The sequence below is a fragment of the Neltuma alba genome, unplaced genomic scaffold (genome assembly GCF_004799145.2).
Source record: "Neltuma alba isolate B1F8T4 unplaced genomic scaffold, ASM479914v2 tig00004377_pilon, whole genome shotgun sequence".
Classification (NCBI taxonomy): domain Eukaryota; kingdom Viridiplantae; phylum Streptophyta; class Magnoliopsida; order Fabales; family Fabaceae; genus Neltuma; species Neltuma alba.
The window spans coordinates 24,625-47,750 of NW_021633681.1; the positions used below are offsets into that span (position 1 = coordinate 24,625).

Here is a 23,126-nt window from a genome sequence, read left to right on the forward strand (position 1 = left end):
TATAGCATAATATTATAGTCCATCCTCAGTTTTTCTTTTAAATTTTCAGAAATTAATTAAATGAAAGTGTTGTTTTCGATAACAAATAATGAGTAATGTTAGTTTATGGTGCATCCTAATGTGTCATCCAAGAAGAAGGCTCCAAAAGGCGTCATCCGGTACTAGTATGTTTTTTTTTTTTTTAGGGGTCAAAATTCGGTACTAGTTTACACAGTGCAGGTATCCTTGGCAACTAGTGCGTTGATTAAACAAACTATACATTAATTATAAACTTATTAAGAGTAACTTTCTTGATACTGTCTCTGCCGAATTATATATAAGCAATAATCTAATTAGAGATAATTAATATGCAAGACCTTATCGTTTCAACCGATTTTTTATGAAGTTCTTATAATTGTTTTTTTCTTTTATCAAGTCCTTATATTTTCATATGTTTTTAATAAGGTCCTTATACTTTTTTTTATCAGGTCCTTATTGTTTTACTTTATTTTTAATCAGGTCTTTGTAGTTTTTATTCTTTATTCTATAAATAATAAATTATTATAACAATCTTATATTAATATTCTTTTAAATTTTTAGTTAAACATATATATTATTTATTTTTCAATTCTAATTTTTATAATTATAAAATTCAAATTGTAATAATAAAATTTTCTAAAATTAGAATATAAGTATAAATAATTTATAGTTAAGTATAATTGATTATTCTGATTAATTATTAATTACAAAATGATTATATTAATTATTTTATCCAATTATATAATTATTAATTTAAAATGAAATTAATTTTAAGGAATAAAGTTAATAAACAGTTTTTTTAAAACTACAACGGATCTTATTAAAAAATAAGTGAAACTATAAGGACCTAATAAAAAAAATGAAGGGGCCTAATTAAAAACACGTGAAAGTAAAAGAACATGATTAAAAAAAAACTTTATAGTGACCTAATTAAAAATAAGATGAAACTATAAAGACCCAGAGATTAATTATCCCATCTAATTAAAGATATTAATTCTTAGTCAAAGAACTAATCAGATACGGACCCAAAAAAAAAAAAACAACCAGTGACGCAATCATGATATTAAGATGCCGGCACATGATCCAGTAGTATTATCGACAAAAAGACGAAGAAACAAGTATGAAAATGGATTCTAATGGACTTGGTCAAACAAGCTAATAATTGTTGAATTATTTTTATTGACGTTTTACCTTCATCCAAGGGCGAAAGGTCGTCAATCACAAGCGATTGTTATGATTGTGGCTCCACTGCATATATCTGTTTCCTAGTGGTGCCGAAGACTAGAAGCCGTGTTTGAATGGATCAAATTATGAAGGTGTGGAGCTAGCTAGGCTCCACAAAATGGGAAAAAGAACAGTAAAAAGATATATCGGAGAAATTTATAATATTATCTATAGTCCCGATCATGAGATGAGACCCAGATTGATGTTCGAGGCCTTGCTAGTTTTGTTGATGCCAGCATTTACAGAAGAAGAAGGGTTAAAAATGGTTGCAGAGACAACGTTGTGAGCTTGGGATTGGGTTTAGAAGCAGATGATGCTCCTAATGATACATGGTGTAGCTTTAAGCCAATAAGTTAGAGTAGTCAGGTAGCTCGCCATTGATGGAAATTTGTAATACTCCTCCGGTCTTTAATATAAGACCCAATTATTGAGTTGATTTTGGTCTTAAATATAAGACCCATTTCTCATATTTATTAATTTTCTCTAAATTACCCCTATAGATGTTCCCTCAACCATAATCAAGTAGAAGAGAGAGAAAAGATATTAAGAAAGATGAGTATGGTGTTTTAGAAAAAACATGTCACATTTTTTATAATTAACTAACTTACCTAACTTCCTTAATCTAATCAAATTAGTTAAATGGGTCTTATATTAAGGACCGGAGGAGTATATATTTCCACACAAAACAATGAGCTTTTTCCTTGAGTTTAAACCAACGTTGGTTTTGCTCTTGTTGGGTGTTATTCTCATTATTTTCTCCTGTTGATGACAACTTTTCCTGGTCGTCCCTATTATCATTTGACCCGCACTTTTCAGAATGTGCTTATAAACTAGTAGCAACACCTATTGTTGTCTTAAAAAGAAAAGATCACGTATATATTATGCACAATGAAATTAAACAAAAGTAATTAAAATATACACATCTAATAAAAACTCTTATTATGTTATTTAAATGTTACCCGCAATGGAGCTTGGTGTCCAAGATGAAGATGAAATAATACACAGCAGGCTTGTATAGTTGGGAACTAGCGAGGAAAGAAATCACTCATAGACATTTCATTAATCGAGCTATATTCTCTACTTGCAGAAGTGATTACCCTTCGAGCACGCAAAAAGAAAGCAGGTTGCCGTGGATGTGGCAATTGAATTGAATCATTGCTCAGATATGAAACAATTGTAGCCATGGAAGGTCTTGAATCTGGATGCCTTTGAACACACAACAATCCAATTTGGATGCAGCGGCTTACTTCATTATAACATTCCATTTCTTTTAGATTTGAATCCAACATCTCGAACAACTTTTCATTACTCCCTGGATTCCACGTCTGCAACAATTAAGTAAAACTCATTATTTCAATCATTCATCAAATGAGGATGATTGCATAAGAAATATTAATGAAATAAACGAATTATCATAACTTACATAGCTCAAGAGGCTATCAGCATACTGTGATTCATCATGACAACTTGCATTTTTCTTTCCACTGATAATTTCTAAAACTATAACTCCAAAGCTAGAAACATATGATTTTTCAGAATATGGCCCAAACATCACATATTCTGAAGGCATATAACCACTAAAAAAGAAAATAATATATCAATAATGAAATTTAATCCATTAGAAGATAAGATTAATTTTGACGCTCAAAGTGATGCATTGAAGGCAAACCTTCTGGTGTCACCTAAGAAAAACTTATTTTTCCTTATTCAACAATATCAAGATAAACGTAAATGTTGATGAGAGAGGAGATACAACTTACTATGTTCCAACAATTCTCCTTGTATTTCCCTCATTTTCATTGATAGCAACCATCCTAGCTAGGCCAAATTTCACAGAAAATGATGATTAATATGGTTTAGAGGTTCCCATAGAAAGATGAAATTGCGGAGTTTGACACCACAAATAAAGCTTGAATGCAAAAGTAGGCAATCATTATTGCAATGGCTGTAAAGACACAAATCACATAGGTGCCGTGTATGTTTTGAATTAGAATTATTGTAATGGGTGTGAAGGTGTTTGCCGATGATGGTGATGGAAGGCTAACCCCAGTCAATGAAATGGAGACCAAATTGTTGGAAAATGAATGGAAGTATCCAAAAAGAAAAAAGGTGAGCGTGTGTGTTGTAGAAAAACTTATACTCTTCCAGTCCTTAATATAAGACCCAATTCTTGAGTTGGTTTTGGTCCTAAATATAAGACCCATTTCTCATATTTATCAATTTTCTCTAAATTATCCCCATGGATATTTCCTCAACCATAATTAAGTAGAAGAGAGAGAGGGGTATTAATAAAGATGATTATGGCGTTTTAGGAAAAATGTGTCACTTTTTTTATAATTAACTAATTTACCTAACTTCCTTAATCTAATCAAATTAGTTAAATGGGTTTTACATTAAGGATAGGAGGAGCAATATTTATTTACTTTTCTTATTTTATTAAGTTAAAGTATTAATAGTTATTTATAATTTATATTCCATTTATATAAAACTTATAATTGATACATTTATATTTCTTTATTATATGAACTTTTTATTAAAAAAAAGTTGTTAATATTCTTTTCTTATTTTTAGTTGTTTTTAAGGCATGATCTAAAATATTGAAACATATCAATAAGTTTATTGAAATATACCCATGAGTTTTTATGAGAATTCTTTTTTCTGTCACACTCTAGTCAAGCACAATCAAGGAGGCAGGCAAGTCAATACTTTCATTATTTCAGCAGCTGCCACGAAGGGGAGTAGGGGACCTGACGTCTAGTGATAAATTTTGAATTTTCTACCGAATGGATAGGGAAAACTAATATGAAGATCCTTGTTATGAATATTATATGGATGTCCATTTATCCTTTCATCTTCATCTTCTCCAAGTAACTTCCACTATCTCCACCATCCATTACTTCTCTACTATCCACTACTCCTCCATTATCCATTCACTCTTGTAACTCACCTCCATTTACATTCATGGGATTAATTATCCACTATTTGTCATTTAAAGATAATTGTAACCTATGTATAAGACTATACCTATAAATAAGGCATGCCATTGTGTTGTAGTGCAAGTGAAGAAATACAAAAGTTCTCTCATTCTCTTGTCTTTATCTTTCTCTATTCTACTTTTGTGGTTTCATTTTGGATCCATTTTATAACACATTATCAGCATGAGACTCTACCATCTAAGTTCATGGCTTCTAGTTGATACACGTTGATGTTTTGTTCGTTGAATGAAGATAGTTTGATCCGAACAGTTTGGTAAGATTTCTCCAATTTATTTAGAGCAAATGATGGTTTTGCATATTAACCATATTAATTCATTGGCAATCGAATATTTTATTCATCATATTGATATATGAAAATTTTTATTTTTATTTCTTACTTTTCTTATATTTTCATGATTCTACTATCCTTATATTTCTTGATTTGCTATGAGGTTTATGTTCATCTATAAAATTACTATATATGATTATCATCTCTGATATTGGTTAATTGTCGTCTTAGAAAGTAAAATGTTAAATATATAAACGAATGGCTAATAGCCATTGTACTCTTAATTTTGGATTAGATGCCAGAAGCCACATCACGTTTTGATAATTATTTGATAAAAGACTATCTTGTGGTAGTAACAGATGGCATGACAAGATTGTCATAATTTGATAATCTATATCAAAGTCCTGAAGATTGATGGTTTAAAAATGAAATGATACAAAAGAACTTCATAGTTCTGAAAATTTTGTTATAGTCTGAAAGACTAATATTTGAGAAAATTGATGGTGTGCTATTGAAAGCAAAAAATATATCCATAAGAGTGATAAAAAAATATGATAACATTGTATTAGTAGAACTGATAACTAAAAGGACAATAATCTTGAGGCTTGACTATTGAATCATAACAGAAGAATTAGTAATAGCCCTATGATCAATATGATAAAATTATGAACAAATGTTATAATATGACCAGAAGTCATATAGACAAATGTGTATCAATTAATTGAAAAACAAATGTTAAAAAAATAGTTGTAGAATCAAAAAGACCATGTGATATTATGAAAATATTGAAGCTAATTCTAATGCCTAAAGCCAATAAGTTGTGAAGAAAGATAGATGCCTAAAGTATATATAAAAATCAAAAACATATAAGTATATGCCTAGAAGGTTATATGTATAATGTTTAATTTTTATCGGTCTTTAAATTTATTGTGATTTGTGAGAAACAAATTGTTATAAGAATTTGATATTGTGATATAAAACTAAATAGATCAAATAGACCCAAAAGTTACTAGTTATATTTTGTTTATTTACATCTTATTTATATGATCTAATTCAATATTAGTTTTGAATATTTTAAATGTCTATAGTACTTTGATCAATATTGAGAAGTTTTGAACATTAAGTCTTCTTTGTACTTTACTTTTAAAAGTCCATTTTAAATATTCTTCATCATTTTTGTGTGTTCTCTATGTGTCTTGCAAGTTAAATATGTGATACTTATAATTATTTGTTGTTATATTAATGATATATTGAAATAGAGTTGTCTTTCGTATTCCTCTTAAATTATATAGTTCCTAAAGAACTAGATGCAATAGTATTAATATAGTTCCAGAAGAACTAATGCTGTTTTTTTTTTTATGAGTAGATAAAGTATATATGAATTATGAAATACTTGGGCTTCCAAGCAAAAGACAAATTATTGACCTTAACCCATCATATGCTCATAACCATTTATGAAATATATGAATAAAAGAATCATGTTTGAATGACTCAATCTGAAGGGAAGATTGTTGGAATACAAGTATGAGTTGATATTGGATATATTTTTCATAAATGGATATCATCAATCATATATCATATATTATATTGAAAAGTTTATTATTGGTAACGAAACATGGTATAGTAAACCAAATTGACATAATTAGATTTATTGTTGGCATGACTTGTTTGATCATCTTAAACTATATGATTATTGAAGATTATGTATTGATATCCATTGAAAAACCAGAAAATTCTTCCTAATAGCCAACATTTTTAAGAATTCGTATGTGCTGCTTGTTCTCAAAGAAAATTGATTATAAAATATCACTAGTTATGTTTTGTTTTCGAATGGATCGCTACATTTCTGGATATATATATATAGGCCCATTTAGAAGCACATAAGCCATACAAGTATTTAATATTTGATAGATGCATCTGAAGTGTGATTGACATTAATTTGCAGCCTGAAGTTTGCAAGATTATCTAGATAAATATTTCTAGACTATGTGATTTCCAAAACTTGATTTTAAAGATGCTGGTGAATTTATATATCAGGCTTTTAATGTTAAAAAGCCTGCTTAACAAATTGATCTAGCAAAATCATTTGTTAATGCCTCCGTGAATAGCTTGATCAATATTTATGAGAACAAATTTTTCATTTTAGTGTTGGCATATTTGATTTAATATATTGCAACACTTATAGACATCAAGGCAACAAAATTCCCCCAATAAAATTGGTTTTTGGTCAGGAGCCAGATATTTTTCATCTAAAAAAATTAAAATGTGTAATATTTATTCCTATCAATCCACCACAATGCATATAGATGAATATCAAAAGAAAGTTGAGACATATGTTGGGTAAGAACCTCCTTCTTCTTGTTTGTCTCTAAATGGAACAAAACAATGTTCCTAAAAGAAACAAATAGATTTAAGAGACTTATACTGCATAACTAGTTGACTGTTATTCGACAAAATTTTCTTAACATGAGGGGGAGAAATTGAGTAGCTGGAAAAGAGAACACATGGAATACATTATTACTATCAAATATAGATCCTCAAATATATCAGTATATATGGACCAGAAGTTCATCAAAATTGCATTCATGAAATGCTACAAAATATTTTACTAACCTAAATGAAAATTTTTAAATCTCTTACTCCAACTGAAAATGCTCCAATTAGTATAAATAAAAATGAGACATGCCTGAAGCATGAGAGGTTAATTGGTTCCAATATAAATATATTGAATAAAGAGAAGCATACAACTTAGAAGTCATATTGAGGAGGCATATACTCTAAAAGAGTGTCAAAACATAACTAATTGTAAAACCCCAGAAGAGGTTCAAGTACCTGAAAAGGAAGAAAGAGATCTTAACAAGTTATGTCACAAAAGAAAAAATAGAACCGAAAAGGTAAAGTTGTCGACAATGATTTTTATAAGAATATCACGTGATAAAAAGAGGATCTTACACATAGATCTATCATACAAAATATATATAAATTTGGACAAGAACAAGAAGAAAAGGGAAAAGACGTGATGAAAATATTATTTCAATATGTGAAAATAGGCCTGCAATCCCAACACATGAAATATAAAATTTCTATAGAATATATGGACGTTTATGTGAAAATATCAATTTTCACAAATGATTATGATGAGACATATTACTTTGTGGTGGATATAATTTTACATCTTTGAATAATCTGGCATTATGAAATGTGCATGTTAGATGACCCATAGATGAGGATAATTAAATAGTAAAAATTTACATGATAATCCTTGAAGGATCCAAAATATGCCAGGAGCATATATAAGAAAATCTTTCAGTATATGAAATATTATGAAGATTAAAATAATTTCAGTATGTATCATCATTTTATAGTTCTAGATCAAAACATATCAAATTCTCTGAAGCATTTCACTTGCCAGAAGCATACAATTCAAGTTCTTGAGAACAATACTTAATTAAGCTAAATAAATTCTATAAGAATTGAAGCGATCAGGGCGTATGTGATATAACCGATTAAGTAAATATCGGTTAAAAAATGATATAAAAATAATCTAATTTATCCCTGCATTTTTATAAAAAGATCTGAAAATGAGTTTGCTATATTTGTTTATGTTGATAACATAAATATTATTATTGGAACTCCTGAAAAGCTTACAAAAGCTATGGATCGCTTAAAGAAAGAATTTGACATAAACGACTTGGGAAGAATAAAGTTTTGTCGCAAGTTGCAAATTGCATACTTGAGAAATGAAGATTTTTGTGTATCAAATAATTGATACAAGAAAGGTTTTAAAGTGTTTTTATATGGATAAATCATATCCATTATATACTTTGATAGTTGTGAGATTTGTGGAGGTGAATAAAGAACCTTTTAGATTTCAAGAATGTGATGAAGAACTATTTGGTCTAGAAGTACCAAATCATATATCCAGAATTATCATATCATATCTTATCAGTCACTTATAACTTGACATATCATTTGTTGTTAACTTACTAGTAAGATATAGTTCTTCATCAACACGAAGACACTAAAATAAAGGTTGTAAATTCCTTTTTGATCCAAATGTTGGTTATTCCAGATGAAATATTTCATAATATTCAAAAGATGGTGAAATATATATCTAGAAAATCCGTTCCAACGAAAATCTGACAAATTTGTTCACCAAGTCACTTCCTTGTATGATATTTGAAAAGCTTGTTCATGGTATTGGATGTTGTAGATTCAGAGATATCGATTCATGTTACTAAGAAGGGAAGTTAACACATGATGTACTCTTTTTTCCTTGATTATGGTTTTTATCCCACTGGGTTTTTCCTAGTAAGGTTTTTAATGAGGCAACACTGGATAGTATATCGATAAATGTATACTCGTTTTCTTCCTCTAGGTTTTTATCCCACAGGATTTTTTCTAGTTTAAGTTTTTTAACGAGGCACATATTTGTATAATGGACATCCAAGGGGGAGTGTTGTGAATATTATGTGGATGTCCATTTACTCCTTCCTCTTCATCTTCTCCAAGTAACTTCCACTACCTCTACCATCCATTACTTCTCTACTATCCATTACTCCTTCACTATCCATTCACTCTTGTAACTCACCTCCATTTATATTTATGGGACTGATTATCTACTATTTGTCATTTAAGGACAATTGTAATCTATGTATAAGACTATGTCTATAAATAAAGCATGCCATTTGTGTTGCAGTGCAAGTGAAGAAATATAAAAGTTCTCTTATTCTCTTGTCTTTATCTTTCTCTATTCTACTTTTATGGTTTTATTCTGGATCCATTTTATAACAATCCTGCAGTTTTCTTCTGTTTTGAATCAGGTACCTCAGTTTTTATTCTTTTTTATTAAATTCTTTAACTTTTTACCGTTAAGTTGATCGCGCCGTGCTGTTACATACAACTAACACTGTCAAAACTTCCCGTTAGATTTACCGAGCTGTCCCCCCCCTCTCTCTCTCACTCATTGCTCAACCTCGTTCCCTTCGGCCTCGCACATGCAAATGGCACTATTCATTCCCGCCTCTCTATGACATCTTCCACTGGCACGTTTCCTCCACAGCCCAAAGGCCAAAACCAGCTTTGCTCCTGCGCTGTAGCTGCAACCTCATCACTCCGGTGTTCCCGATGATATGACGACCTTTGCTCATCATCATCCGCCTTCGCCCGCGACCTAATTGTGATTCATCTAGATGGGGCTGGATAAGCACTTTTGTTGATTAAAAGTGATATTGCGTGCAAGGTTGAACAATATAACTAGCCTATCCAATTAAATGGGCGAGAAATTCCTAAAAAATCACAAGAAAGATAGGAAAAGCACAAGCATTATGTCTTTGATTAAATACATAAACGCCGGGGGCATTTTATCAGAAGTTGGGGAGTGAGCTTATGGAGATGGAGACAAATAAGAATCTTCGTCGTCCAAGGAGGTATCATAAGCATGGGTTTTATCATAAAAACAACATGAGGCTTCGGGCACAAATTCGGCCAAACGTTATTATATCTCTTTTTATTCCCTCCCCATTGATTCTCATGGATGCCCTTCTCGGTTAAGATAGTCATAAGAGCGTGGCCCCCATATGGTTAGTTTAACAAACTTGTGCTTCCGCAAACCCAAGTTTTCATCTTCAACATGAAATAAGCACTTTTATTAAAATGCTCTGTTTGGCTCTGTCTCCAACACAGATAACAGAGTCACCATCAAGAACAGGTGATGAGTGCATAACTAGCTCTGGTGGCTCTCGCTAAGAATTTCAATGGCAACCCAACGGTTCTCACTTAAGGTTGATGAGTGGATAACTAGCAAGCCATGAGCTCGATAAGAAACAGTTCTCACTCTGAACCTCACTGATATATATACACATATACGTAGAGATAGAGAGAGTGAGCAAGCGAGCATCATTGTCAAAAGTGGAGAGCTTGGGTTGGAGAGTGTGTAGGTGACTTTTCGACTAGGCGGAGGGAAGGTCGTATGGAGAGATTGGAAGGAATGGTGAGCCACTTGTATGTTGGGAGACTGGTGGGGATGAAATGGAGTCGATGTTGAGCAACGGTGAAAGAGAGAGGAAAACTTCAGGGCCATTAACGGAAATTTCTAACACCGTCAGTTTATATTTAACAGGAAGGACTCACGGATGCAACGGTAAAAGGTCAAAGGATTCAATAAAAAAGAAAAAAAAGAGGGACCTGATTCAAAAAAAAAAAAAACTGTAAAGGACCTTCAAATTAAGTTTCCCTACTTTAAAAATATTTTTAAAAAATATTTTTTATAAATTAAGATAAATTTTTTTACATATTTATTTGGTATATCGTAAAATTATTTTTAAAACTATAGTTTGGTTTTCATTCAAACACTCCCAAATCTAAAATGGCACAAGTGTAAATAAACAAATTAATGTATACATTTTGAGTTTTTATTTGTTATCATCAATCATTCAATTTCATGCATTTTGAAAGTTTGGTACGTGTAACTCAAGAATTTTTTTGCCAACATATAATTCAAGAAAGTTATGCATATCTAAAACAGATAGTTGGGGGGCAAAACTCTAACCATAAGATATAGCTAGTTTGTAGTGCAGATCATTCTACAAACTAAATCTTATAATTAAAATCGGAAGCACTATATATGTGGCAAAAAAGCTAATAACTGGAATTTAAATTGAATTTGTTATTCTTAGCTGAACATTTCTCCTCAGTAGTCTTTGAATGAAAATCTAGAACAATAAAAATTTAGTTGTTTTAAATTTGGATTGTTTTTTCAATCGGCCCCCTGTTTTATTCTGATATCCATTAAGAGGCTATTTTGGTTTTCTTATATATGAAAGTGTGTGTGTGTTCTCAATTGCTTATAATAAGCTTCTCTGATTGATTTTTCCATCTTTTTCAATTTTTTTTGGTGGTGAGACAGTGCTAAAATTGACGGTGCATTATGATTATGAACCGTCTTATTGCTCTTTATTTTTGTGGACAATATAATGTTATGACTCTTGCAAATTCACAGATGGAATTGAATCTGAAGATAGATATACATTGAAATAGCTATACTCGTTCACAGTGTATGAACAATTACTCAACGGAATACAAATCACAACAGAAGTGTCAGAGAGAATGACTCGCACATAATCCACACCCCTCTCTCTCACGTAACGGCCTCTTTATTCTCTCAGCCTCCAAGGTATACGTCTAACACGTGCACTACGACGGTGCGTAATTGCAGATTTGCATGGGCTCGATTTCCATTTTGGTCCAAGCTCGCGTCCCCTGCATGGGCCAGAGCATATAAGTTTTCTGATCTTTGTAAACAATGGCTGCAACAAGGTCGCCGCTTACACTCCCTTCTTCAATTACTGTAAAACATTCTTCCATTAATAATGGTAGACGGCAGAACTAACCATCCATTGAGGGTAAAGAATATGATTTACTCGGACTGCCATCTAATGTGCTGATTTCTTACATGAGAAAGCTCATGATCCTAAATGCTCTGCTTGCGTGAAATTAAAACCGGTAGAAACAGAGCATCTTGGCTGCTCTCTCTCTCTGGTCTCTTCTTGTTTTGTAGATCATAAATCTTGGTTTTTGCCTTTTTGGATCCAAAAACACTCATAGTACGGGTGTAAACGTACAGCAGGCTCTTTCAAGCAAAGTCGTGGCATGGTGAACCTTTTCACATTGGCAAATGAAAATCACACGGAAATTCCTCTTCCGTGAATAATGTTGGGTTATTGGCCTCTAATGGCCCACGCCTTTAATACCCCTAATAATGCTCTGTCTTTCTAATTTGTTCTTTGCCCTTTTGCTTTTTATTATTAGCTTTATTCTACATGCGAAATGAAAGACATTCTGATATATGACTACTCATGAAATGTTTCAGTTTTTTATTTTTAATATTTTACAAAGAACATAAATTGGTTTTTTTTTTTTTTGGGGGAAACATCATGTATAAACAATAGAAAATACTTCTCGTTCCAGTTAAAACTTAACAATCAAAAGGAAAATAATAATAACAATAATGAGAAGGGAAGAAGATGGGAAGATGCGGTTGTAGCGTTAGAGGTCCAACCGAGTGAAAGCTTTGCTTTACTTTATTTAGCAGAAGCCACGGCCACGCCTGCAGAAGCATTGGGCAGGAATATGGATATGCCATTTCTGAAACTGCTATCCTATTTTCTGCTTCTTTCCTCCTTTGATCTGGCTTCTTCTGAAGTCCACATCGCTGCTTGCTTTGACCACAACTGCACAATTAATAAAAACTTCACTTCCAATAGCCCCTACCAGTTCAACCTTAACACTCTCTTCGGTATCTTGTATGAAAAGGCCGCCGGCGGTGATACTCCCGAATTCTTCAACACCAGCTCTGCCAACGTATATGGAGAGTTCATGTGCCGAGGTGACGTCCCCATTCAGGTCTGTCGAGATTGCGTTCAGGACGCCATAAATCGAATGGCCTCAGAGTGTCCCTACAACAAAGAGGCAGTCATCTGGTACGACCAGTGCTCCCTCCGCTATTCCGACCGTTCTTTCTTCTCCACCCTCGATCAACTGCCGACAGTTAGCAGAGCGTTGTTAACCAGCTGTCTCCGTAAACCAATGTCAACACAATGCGGCGAGATGCTACCCCCTCCAAACCCAGATGCATACGCAGAATTAAATAAGACGTTGAATGATGCGGTGATGGAGGCGGCGACGCCAGGTGCCAAGAAATTTGCGACAAAGGAAGCAAACTTTAGTGGGGGATCGGTGTACACTCTTGTACAGTGCACGCCGAATCTGTCCCGACAATTCTGTAGCAAGTGTCTATATGGCATCATGAATCTTCTTGTTTCAAAAGAAAATGCTTTACACGGAGGAACAATTCAGAATCTGATCTGCAATTTGAGATTCGGAGAAGACCGATTTTATTACAAGGGCGACCAGCCTCCCTCCACGGCATCTGAAGGTGATGTCATTAGTTTCCTTGAGAAAACAAGAAAGAAAACTCAGGCAACTGCGAGAAAAACCATGTTGTTGTAGTGTACTTACCTTGAAATGTACATTTATCTATAGTTGGAAGTGAAGGAGCTGTGTTAGAGTCATTACAGTTCAATTTGGCAACAATTGAAGTTGCAACAGATAAGTTCTCAAGTGAAAATAGAATAGGCAAAGGTGGATTTGGAGAAGTCTTCAAGGTAACTTAATTATGCAATCAAATCAACGTGTGTGCTTGTGTATATCATTAATTGCATGTATTTCCCACTCCCTCATTATCTGATTATTTATGATTTCAGGGCATTCTTCCCGATGGCAGCAAAACTGCTGTAAATAGATTGTGAGAAAATTCTAGTCAGGGCTTATTAGAATTCAAGAATGAGGTTTTATTAATTGCCAAACTTCAACATAGCAACCTAGTGGCACTATTAGGATTTTGCCTGAAAGACGAAGAAAAAATACTTGTTTATGAATATGTTCCCAACAAGAGTCTGGATTTCTTTTTATTTGGTTTGTTTCTTCTAACCAAACTCATCTTACCATTTTTTCAATTTTTTTATTCATATACTACTTCCAGTCATAATTATAAGATCGTGTTTGTAAACTACAAATGAGGTCTTATAATTAGGACCATAAGTAGTACTATCCATTCTTTCATTACTCTTGGAGGTGAAAATATCTGTCATTTAATTTAATACTCACAAAGTAATTTAATTATGAATAGGCTCACAAAAGCCAAGAAGGTTAAATTCGCTTGAGCGCTATAAAATTATAAGAGGAATTGCTTGAGGAATTCTTTATTTCGATGAACATTCATGTCTTAAAGTAATACATCGAGATCTCAAACCTAACAACATATTGTTAGATGATGAGATGAATTAAAAAATATTTGATTTTGGCCTGACAAGAATGGTTGGTATTAATGAAACGAGGGGAAACACAAATAGAATTGTTGGAACACTGTAAGTTCTCTCTCTTTTTCTTCTATTTTTGTCTTTCTCTGGAGGTACCTGTGTATCCTGCACGTGTACTTTGCTGCTGAATTTAAATATTGGCACAAGATTTTGCTCAAATTGATTGGTGCTAATATTCTAAGATATATTGATATATTTATTTGTTATTTTATGTATTTATTGCAGGGGTCATATGTCTCCAGAATATATTAAGTTTGAACTATTTTCAGAGAAATCAGATGTTTTCAGCTTTGGGGTGATGGTTTTAGAAATTATTATTGGAAAGAAGAATATAAATTCTCATCATGAATATCCTGAATCTCAATATACTGATGGACTATTAAGTAATGTGAGTATGAAACTTTCAATATTTCTCAAATAATCATCTCATACCTTTCATCGTGGTCATCTTTACAAGCATCAATGCAGTCATTGGAGCTTATGTTAACAATATTCTATAATCAAATTAATAGTAGGGCCCTATTTTGAATTTATGATTTGACATAATGGCACGCTTGGAAGCATTGGAGGGACGAAAAATTGATAGAGGTTGGATCCAAATCTGACAGAAGCTGGGTCACACAGTGAAATAATCAAATGCATCCATATCAACTTGTTGTGTGTTCAAGGAAATCCAAAAGTCAGGCCTTTCATGAATGAAGTTGTTCAATATCTAAGTAATGATTCGATTGAATTACCAATTCCTCAAGAACCAGCATTCTTCATACATAGTCAAATGGAACCTGTAGCAACCACTATAGAAATGGAGGGTCAGTTTGCCAACCCCAATCAATATTCCATCAATGAAATGTCGAAGAGTACACTATTTCCTCGTTAGATCGGAGTAGATCAGACTTCAACTTTTGTTTTTCTCTACTCTGGGAATTGATGGTTTGTATTTTGTTTTGAAAATATGTGTGCAATAACAATATAAATTTGATCATTTCAGATTGGGATTTGTTTTTGGCTCCTTTTTTCTTCCGCCGTCCATTAAGAGGCTCTATCTTTGTATTTATAAATTTGCGCAATACTTTTATCTCGTAGATACCAAGCAGAGCATCTGCATTTAAGAAAAAGCAGAAATAAAAGGATTTTACTGGTGAGGAAAAAATTCACTCAACGAGACTTCATTTGTAGAGCATGATTCTTTACTCACAAATCAATTGGTAAGCTCCATTTAACAATGCAAAAAAAAAAAAAAAAGTTGCTCTGGAAGTGACAACTGAGTTAAATAATTGCTGTGATATAAAACAATTATAGCCAGGCACAAAGACTTTGCATTTGGATTTTCTTGCATACAAAGCAACCCGACGATGTACTAATCACTCCATTATATGATCTGAATTCAATATTTATCCATGAATCCTATATCTCTGATAACTTTTCCTCCCCCACCGATTACAAGCCTGTAACTATTAAGTCTAGCTAATTATTTTAATCACCGCCCTTTTATTGGAAAATATATTATTGAATAATAATATCAACATTACCATTTATGTTGAATCTCGTCATTTGGGTACAATAACATAAAAATACTTGTTCTCTGATTAACAAGGTACCAAATTGAGTCTTGGTGGCAAAGGACAAGATGAAATAAAAGCCTCGTACTACCGAGGATGGAATTCACTTATAAACATTTCATTAATTGATTCTTTACTGTCGGTATTAAGCTCCATTTGGCCCTCCAGAAAGAAAGCAGGTTCCTGGGGAAATGGCAATTGAATTGAATCATTGCTAAGATATGAAACAACTGTAGCCATAGAAGGCCTTGCTTCTGGATTTTCTTGAACGCATAACAACCCGATTTGGATGCACTTGTTCACTTCATTCAACGATTCAGATTCATTTAGATTTGAATCCAGTATCGCGATCTCTAAGATCTTTTCTTCCTTCCATTGATTCCAAGCCTGCAACAATTCAGTGGACTCAGCTATTTTAATCACCACCCTATGAATATCTCACACAATATTGTTAAAATAATCTCTCCCAAATCTGAGACAATTACATAAGAAATATTAGTGTAATAGACGCATTACAATAATTAACTCACATAGTTTAGGAGGCCATGAGATTGATCAGGAGAACTTGTGATCTTCTTTCCACTAATAATTTCTAATACTATCACTCCAAAGCTAAAAGCATCTGATTTTTCAGAATATTGTCCAAACATTGCATATTCTGGAGACATATAACCACTGGAAAAAATATATATCAATCATAAATCTTGTTCTTATAGCTAACAAGCAACACACTTGGACATTTTAAATTGGAAAAAAAAATGAAAGACGAACTTTTATGTGGGCTTATCATAGAAGCTTATTTTTGTTTATTCAGCCATGCCATGATATAGAGGTAAAAGAGTTTGAAGGAAATCTTATAACTTACTATGTTCCAACAATTTTATTTGTACTTCCTTCAATGTCATTGAATCCAACCATCCTAGCCATGCCAAAATCTGAAATTTTTGGGTTCATTTCATCATCTAGCAAAATATTATTAGGTTTGAGATCACGATGTATAATTTTGACTCGAGAATAGTCATGAAGGTAAAGAATTCCTCTAGCAACTCCTCCAATAATTTTGTGACGTTCCTCCCAATTTAACACTTTGCTTTCTTGTGAACCTATACATATATAAAGCTATCGTTAATGACTAGACTGACAAATTAAACAAAGATAATTGAAAGCAAGTAATTAACTTTAGCATATATGAGATAGCGAGTGTCAAATGTTGATAACACGAATGTATATAAATTTCGATTGAGTTAAAATGAGTTTAGAAGAGTCTAACCAAACAGGAAGTAATCAAGACTTCTGTTGGGAACATATTCATAAATGAGAATTTTCTCTTGCTCTTCTATGCAAAATCCTAGCAAGGCCACCAAATTTCTATGCTGGAGCCTGGCTATTAGCAAAACTTCATTCTTAAATTCTTCTGCTCCTTGGCCAGAACTTTTCGAAAGTCTTTTTACCGCTATCTCTTGGCCATTTGAAAGAATGCCCTGAAGTCATAGTTGATTAAATTAAACAGGAAAAACAATATAACCAATAGTATAAATATCACAATATTTACACATCGACGGCATTTCTCACCTTGTAAACTTGTCCAAATCCACCCTGACCTAAACTAGTTTGCTTTGAAAACTTATTTGTCGCTGCTTCAATCGTAGCCAAACCGAATTGCAGAGGCTCTAAAGTGTTGCTTTCGCTTCCAACTAGACAAATAAACCATGATATTAAAGCATACGAGAAGTATCGCCACTCTCCAACTAGCTAGCCAGACTGTGTGAGTAGTGAAGAAATGGAATGAAAATTACTTACAGTACTCTCGCATGAGAAAAGCCATACGTATCTTCTTTATCTGATTCTTTGATAAATAGTAGGCGAAGCATAAAAGTGTCATGGCACCAACAGGAGAAGCCACAGCTATCAAAATAGTCCTTAATCGCCTTTTCCTTTTTACTGTATATAGAATATTTCCGCGTCTCAATGTCACTCCTTATCACCATGTCTCTAAATAATTAGCCTATATATTGAAGCTAGAGCTAAAAGCCATTTGAGTCTTTATTAACCTCCAAGCAAGTCAATTTTTTGAGTCATGTGTAAACAGGATCGAACATGAATCATTTGAATTACCCCAAAGTGGTGTCGGCGGAACACCAAGACGCAAAATCGGCAAAACCGAAGTTGTTTCTGCGTTTCGCATTCGCATATGATTCTCTTCACACATGATTCCAAATTGAGTTGCGGGGACAGGCCTTTCGTGGATATAAAATTTATTAAGTAATTTAAATGTTAAAATATTTTTTTTGGCCAAATAAATGTTAAAATATTTAAAATAATATTATTGCTTTCAGCGGAAAAAATGCTTCCCCTATAAATTTTCGTCTTCCTCCCTTGATATTTTAAGATATCTCAAATGCATATTTTTCAGAAAAAGCACGTTCAAACTTCTTAATAAATTGCGGCGTCTTTATTTTATGAACAAAATGATATACTATTTAATTTCTACCTTTTACTTCCATCATAAATTAAAATTATTTCTTTTACTTCTTTGACTGTGTCCTCAATCTATATATACGTATCTTTCATATACCAAAAAACAATCTATAAGAAACTAAATCATTAATTGGTCATGAGCATGAGACTTTTGAAAACAATATTTTAAATATTTACAGTGATTTATTTATTTTTATACAGAATGTGGGCTAGAGCCCCAACTTAAATCTGAACACGTCGAGGATAATGATTTATTTTTTGTGGTCATTCATAGCAATCTTATAGACGAATAGTCTCCTCCCACCTCCCTACTCCCCAAAAATTTTAAAAATAATAATAATTATTTTTTTGGCACCATATGAGTCACAGATCCGGTTTCAATGCTCATCACTTTGATTAGCACTCCAAGCTTATCAAATCCAAACCGTTTATATTTGATTTGAATATTTTAGATTTAAAATTATTAATTATTTATTTTTAAATAGAAAAAATTATTTTTTGAAAGAATCACATTTTAGAGATTATCTCTATTTTGGATTCTATACATATTAAAATAATTATTTTGAATAAATAAAAATAGAAAATAAATCAAATCTAGACTATTTAAATAAGATATAAACGGTCTAGATTTAATGAGTTTAAGGTACTCATCAAAACGATAAACACCGAAAAGTGGTTCTTACGAATCACCGCATGCGTGGAACTAGTTTCGGTGCTCATCACTTTGATGAGTACGATAACATCATCAGATCTGGACTATCTATATCTCATTTAGATGGTTCAAATTTAAAATATTTAATTAATTATTTTTAAATAAAAAACTATTTTTTTGAAAGAATGATAGTTAAGAGATTATCCTTATTTTAAATTCTATACATATTAAAATAATTATTTTGAATAAATAAAAATAAAAATAATCTGAACTATCTAAATGAAATATGAATAATTTAAATTTGATGAACATATGATACTCTTCAAAATAATGAGCACTGAAACTGTTTCCGTATGCGCTCATTGACAAGGGTGAAGAGATTCACGGTTCCTCGAGTCTGCATTAGGTTTTCTTCGAATGGATGAGTAGCCGGTGCTCAGCGGTCAAACGCTGCCGCTACTTAACAAGTACTCCTCTGGTCCTATTTATAGGGCAGAGAGAGAAGATAATTTTTGGTCCTATTTATAGGCACTGAGAGAAATTTTTTGTATAGATGTACAATTTTACCCCTCATTTATTATTGTGTTGACTTTGTCTACATGAGGTATAGTATATATTAAATAGAGATAAAGTTGAAAAGTTACTAAATTTTAAATGAGAGTTAATGAAGTTTAAAGTTTTTTTGGTCTGTGTGAAACATGCTGGAAGTGCCTTATAAATAGAACCAAAAGAGTATTTCAAGATGCATCTTATCTTGTGTAAGATCTATAGGTGTGTTAGTTAACATTTTTTGTAAGATATTGTAGAAGGTTTAAGTTTCGTCTAAACATAATTTTATAGCGCATATAGTATATATATGTGTTAATTTTAAAAAATAATTGCTATGTTTGAATTTTTTAATTATAAAGATATTTAAATAAAAAAAGTGAGTGAGTTTTAAAAAACAAACAAAAAAGAAAAGGGCAGTGACTATAGCCTAAGAGGATAAAAGGAGATGGGGCATCAATTTTCACGTGGATGGAGAGAGAAATCTTTTCAGCGTTTCACTGTCGATGATGCGACACCGTTTGGCCGCTCAGCGCTTGGAGCTCATTGATTCGATAGGCCTCTAATGAGGACTCACGGTTGCTCTTCTTTAATGTCATGTTTTGAAATGACTATTTTGGTCCCGAAATCAGCATATATAATTAATCTTTTTCATGAATAGATTTACTCTAATTTACTTAATTAGAAAAAAAGAAATCAGAAAAGCATATAATTATGAAGCTTACCAGGAAGTAGAGCCGGAGGAGGCGGCAGCTTTACTTGCAGAAGAGGCGTAGAAGAATTAGAGAACCGATACAATTCATAACGAGCGAAGCAACTCGGATATAGCACTCTTCCTCCGATCTTCCCATCGCAACACCATCTAAAGTCCCCAATCACTCCGCTCAGACACCTTCTGCAATCCGCCGACGAAAGGTCCGGCGTGCACTGAACCAGAACGTACATAGTTTGAAACTCTACCACCACCGCATTCGTCTTAAACTTCTGCTTCATCACAGCAGACTTGGAAGCCTCGTCCGCCGTCTGGTTCATAATAATCGTCAATACATTCATGAATCCAGCCTGATTCGAGACATTGTTAGGGTTCAACATTCGGAGTCTAGGCCTTGTATCGACAGTGGAGAAGAAGCTGCGGTTGGAATAGCGAACCAAACACTGACCGCCCCCCCCCCCCCAAGTTTACGGCCTCCTTCGAAAATCGGCATACGGAGCCTACCTGTAGGATTGAGTTAGCTACGCACTGGCGGCATATGTCCTGGTTGACGGGACCCACGCACCTGAAGAGGCCGTTTACAGTCTCGCCGCCGCGGCCAACGGTGGTGTTGTAGAAGTCGAGGTTGGCGGTTTTGTTGGAAGTTAAGGGAGAAAATAGAGTTTGGAGGTTAGAGTCGAAGGTACTATTGGCAGTGAAATTACTGCCGGTGGAGCACTGAGGGTAAAGATCATTACGACCTATGACTTGAGCAGAAGAAGAATTGAGGAGGAAGCCGATGAAGAAGAAGAGTGACAAAATTATAATGTTGTAGGTCATGGCAATTAAGGGTGAAGGGTATGTTATTGATGGCGTTTGAGATGAGGATAATGCTTTATAGTTTGAGTTTAATTTTGTGATGAAGTGAATTTTGATGGCAAGTGGGCCGCCGGAGGAACAAGGGCATCGTAATGGCAGCGAAAGGGGGTCAGTTTAACCGATGATGACGCAGAGAAGGTTAGCGCAACTCAATGGCCAAGTCAAGCTTGTCAGGTTTTTTTCCATCATCTCGGTAGGAAAAATGAGTGTTCCAAAATTTTCTACAGTTTATGTTTTAACTTAAGATCAAGAAAGATTTTTTTAGATCATCTATAGCTATCAATTTCAGCCAAGCACACAGAGAAATTTTTTAATTAATACTCCCAAAGATCAATAAAATGCCGCCAACATCTTTTTTTTTCTTTTTTAAACCAGCAACATCACTTGCTTGTGTCATTCTGCCGATCCAAATGATATTATAGGGATGGATTTTATAATAAGACTTCTCAAGAAATTTTATACAAATCTAACATAAAGAATTGTGAAATTACACTGCAAGCCAAAATTAGAAAAGAAGACTAAATTTAGAATCTGCAATTTTTTTTTATAATTTTACAATTTTTTTCATATTTAGCAAGTTATCATGTCCTTTTTCTTAAATATCTGAGCTATTTAATACTTTTAAGCAAATTTCCCTGTTTCTGCCGCATAAGTTCTTGCACATCATACAATGACTTCATGACGTGAACAAGCTACTAATTGAGATAGGGAGACTGAAGAAAAATGGGGCTGAGACTCGGACAGTCGTGAAAAACTGATAATTATGAAATTTGTTCATAATATTGAAATAGTTACATTAATGTGTGTTCATTTTCATCTAATAATTTTTAAAATGTAGAAAAATTCTTATTTTCCCAACTATTTATCACACAACTTTCTTAATTAAAGCGTACATACACAGCAGTTGACCTCAAAAATCTTTTGAGAATGCTCCAAAGCCAATTCAGCTTGACCAGCAAATGAAATAATATAGCTAGCGCGGAATTATATAGTCCATCCTTAATTTTTTTTATTTTGGGAAACTAAAACAAAATTTTTTTTAGTGAAAACAAAATGTTGTTTTGAATATTAGTTAATGGCACATCCGAATTAATTAGGTGTCATCCAAAAAGAAGCCTCCAAAATTTGTTATCCACAGAAATTCATTAGTTAAAGCGTATATACACCGCAATTGACCTTAAAAGTCTTCCGAGAATGCTCCAAAGCCTGCCCAACTTGATCCGATAGCCCATCCTCAAGTTTTTTATTTTGAGAAATAAAATTAAAATGACATATATAATGAGCAATATTAATTAGTTAGTGACACATCCTAAGGTATCATCGAAAAAGAAGACTCCAAGACTTGTCATCTACACGACACTATTAATTATATTGAATCAAACATGCATTGTACGCATTTGCCTAAAAGATATTTTGATGAGAAGGCTCCAAATAAAACCAATTCAGCTAGACCCGCAATTGAAATTAAATAATATAGCATAATATTATAGTCCATCCTCAGTTTTTTTTTTAGTTTTTGAGAAATTAATTAAATGAAAGTGTTGTTTTCAATAACAAATAATGAGTAATATTAGTTTATGGCGCATCCTATTGTGTCATCCAAGAAGAACGCCCCAAAAGGCGTCATCCGGTACTAGTTTACACAGTGCAGGCATCCTTGGCAACTAATACGTGGATTAAACGAACTACAGATTAATTATGGACTTAGAAGAGTAACTTTCGTGATACTGACTCTGGCGAATTATATATAAGCAATACTCTAATCAAAGATATTAATTCTCAGTCAAAGAACTAATCAGGTACGTACGAAAATGGATTCTAATAGACTTGGTCAAACAAGCTAACAAGTCTTGAATTATTTTTATTGAAGTTTTACCTTCATCCAAGGGAGAAAGGACGTCAATCACAAACTGTTATTATGATTGTGGCCCTACTAC

General features: G+C 33.0%; 4 protein-coding genes across 4 annotated transcripts; 1 reads left to right on the plus strand and 3 right to left on the minus strand.

Moving 5' to 3' along the window:
- Window positions 1–2,267: 2,267 nt before the first annotated feature.
- On the minus strand, window positions 2,268–3,055 carry LOC114744502 (cysteine-rich receptor-like protein kinase 21). Its single transcript, XM_028932677.1, has 3 exons — window positions 3,003–3,055; window positions 2,666–2,819; window positions 2,268–2,567 (listed from the first exon to the last, which is right to left on the minus strand). The coding sequence occupies exons 1-3, from the start codon at window positions 3,053–3,055 to the stop codon at window positions 2,268–2,270; spliced, it is 507 nt and encodes a 168-aa protein (XP_028788510.1).
- A 188-nt stretch (window positions 3,056–3,243) lies between these two features.
- Window positions 3,244–13,814, plus strand: LOC114744503 (cysteine-rich receptor-like protein kinase 10). The gene is made up of 4 exons (XM_028932678.1): window positions 3,244–3,351; window positions 12,475–13,441; window positions 13,549–13,670; window positions 13,770–13,814. Exons 1-4 carry the CDS (start codon window positions 3,244–3,246, stop codon window positions 13,812–13,814), a joined length of 1,242 nt encoding a protein of 413 aa, XP_028788511.1.
- Window positions 13,815–16,030: 2,216 nt separating this feature from the next.
- Window positions 16,031–18,152, minus strand: LOC114744505 (putative receptor-like protein kinase At4g00960). Its single transcript, XM_028932679.1, has 7 exons — window positions 18,059–18,152; window positions 17,771–17,920; window positions 17,516–17,637; window positions 17,214–17,424; window positions 16,809–17,046; window positions 16,474–16,618; window positions 16,031–16,330 (listed from the first exon to the last, which is right to left on the minus strand). The coding sequence occupies exons 1-7, from the start codon at window positions 18,150–18,152 to the stop codon at window positions 16,031–16,033; spliced, it is 1,260 nt and encodes a 419-aa protein (XP_028788512.1).
- Window positions 18,153–20,315: 2,163 nt separating this feature from the next.
- On the minus strand, window positions 20,316–21,268 carry LOC114744506 (cysteine-rich receptor-like protein kinase 6). Its single transcript, XM_028932680.1, has 2 exons — window positions 20,836–21,268; window positions 20,316–20,681 (listed from the first exon to the last, which is right to left on the minus strand). Exons 1-2 carry the CDS (start codon window positions 21,148–21,150, stop codon window positions 20,316–20,318), a joined length of 681 nt encoding a protein of 226 aa, XP_028788513.1. The 5' UTR covers window positions 21,151–21,268.
- Between the last annotated feature and the right edge of the window lie 1,858 nt (window positions 21,269–23,126).

What these genes read in the sequence shown, in the direction of transcription:
- LOC114744502 (XM_028932677.1), bottom strand. Translation starts at nt 3,055, where the DNA reads ATGGTTGCTATCAATGAAAATGAGGGAAATACAAGGAGAATTGTTGGA. An exon ending in AGGAGAATTGTTGGAACATA is followed by an intron (nt 2,820 to 3,002) that starts GTAAGTTGTATC and finishes TTTCTTTTTTAG; the next exon opens with TGGTTATATGCCTTCAGAAT. An exon ending in CTGATAGCCTCTTGAGCTAT is followed by an intron (nt 2,568 to 2,665) that starts GTAAGTTATGAT and finishes TAATTGTTGCAG; the next exon opens with ACGTGGAATCCAGGGAGTAA.
- LOC114744503 (XM_028932678.1), top strand. Translation starts at nt 3,244, where the DNA reads ATGGGTGTGAAGGTGTTTGCCGATGATGGTGATGGAAGGCTAACCCCA. An exon ending in AGTATCCAAAAAGAAAAAAG is followed by an intron (nt 3,352 to 12,474) that starts GTGAGCGTGTGT and finishes TTCTCGTTCCAG; the next exon opens with TTAAAACTTAACAATCAAAA. An exon ending in TCCCTCCACGGCATCTGAAG is followed by an intron (nt 13,442 to 13,548) that starts GTGATGTCATTA and finishes ATTTATCTATAG; the next exon opens with TTGGAAGTGAAGGAGCTGTG.
- LOC114744505 (XM_028932679.1), bottom strand. Translation starts at nt 18,152, where the DNA reads ATGTGTGAAGAGAATCATATGCGAATGCGAAACGCAGAAACAACTTCG. An exon ending in TCTTGATTACTTCCTGTTTG is followed by an intron (nt 17,047 to 17,213) that starts GTTAGACTCTTC and finishes ATATATGTATAG; the next exon opens with GTTCACAAGAAAGCAAAGTG. An exon ending in AATAAAATTGTTGGAACATA is followed by an intron (nt 16,619 to 16,808) that starts GTAAGTTATAAG and finishes TATTTTTTCCAG; the next exon opens with TGGTTATATGTCTCCAGAAT.
- LOC114744506 (XM_028932680.1), bottom strand. Translation starts at nt 21,150, where the DNA reads ATGACCTACAACATTATAATTTTGTCACTCTTCTTCTTCATCGGCTTC. An exon ending in TAGCTAACTCAATCCTACAG is followed by an intron (nt 20,682 to 20,835) that starts GTAGGCTCCGTA and finishes GTCTCGAATCAG; the next exon opens with GCTGGATTCATGAATGTATT.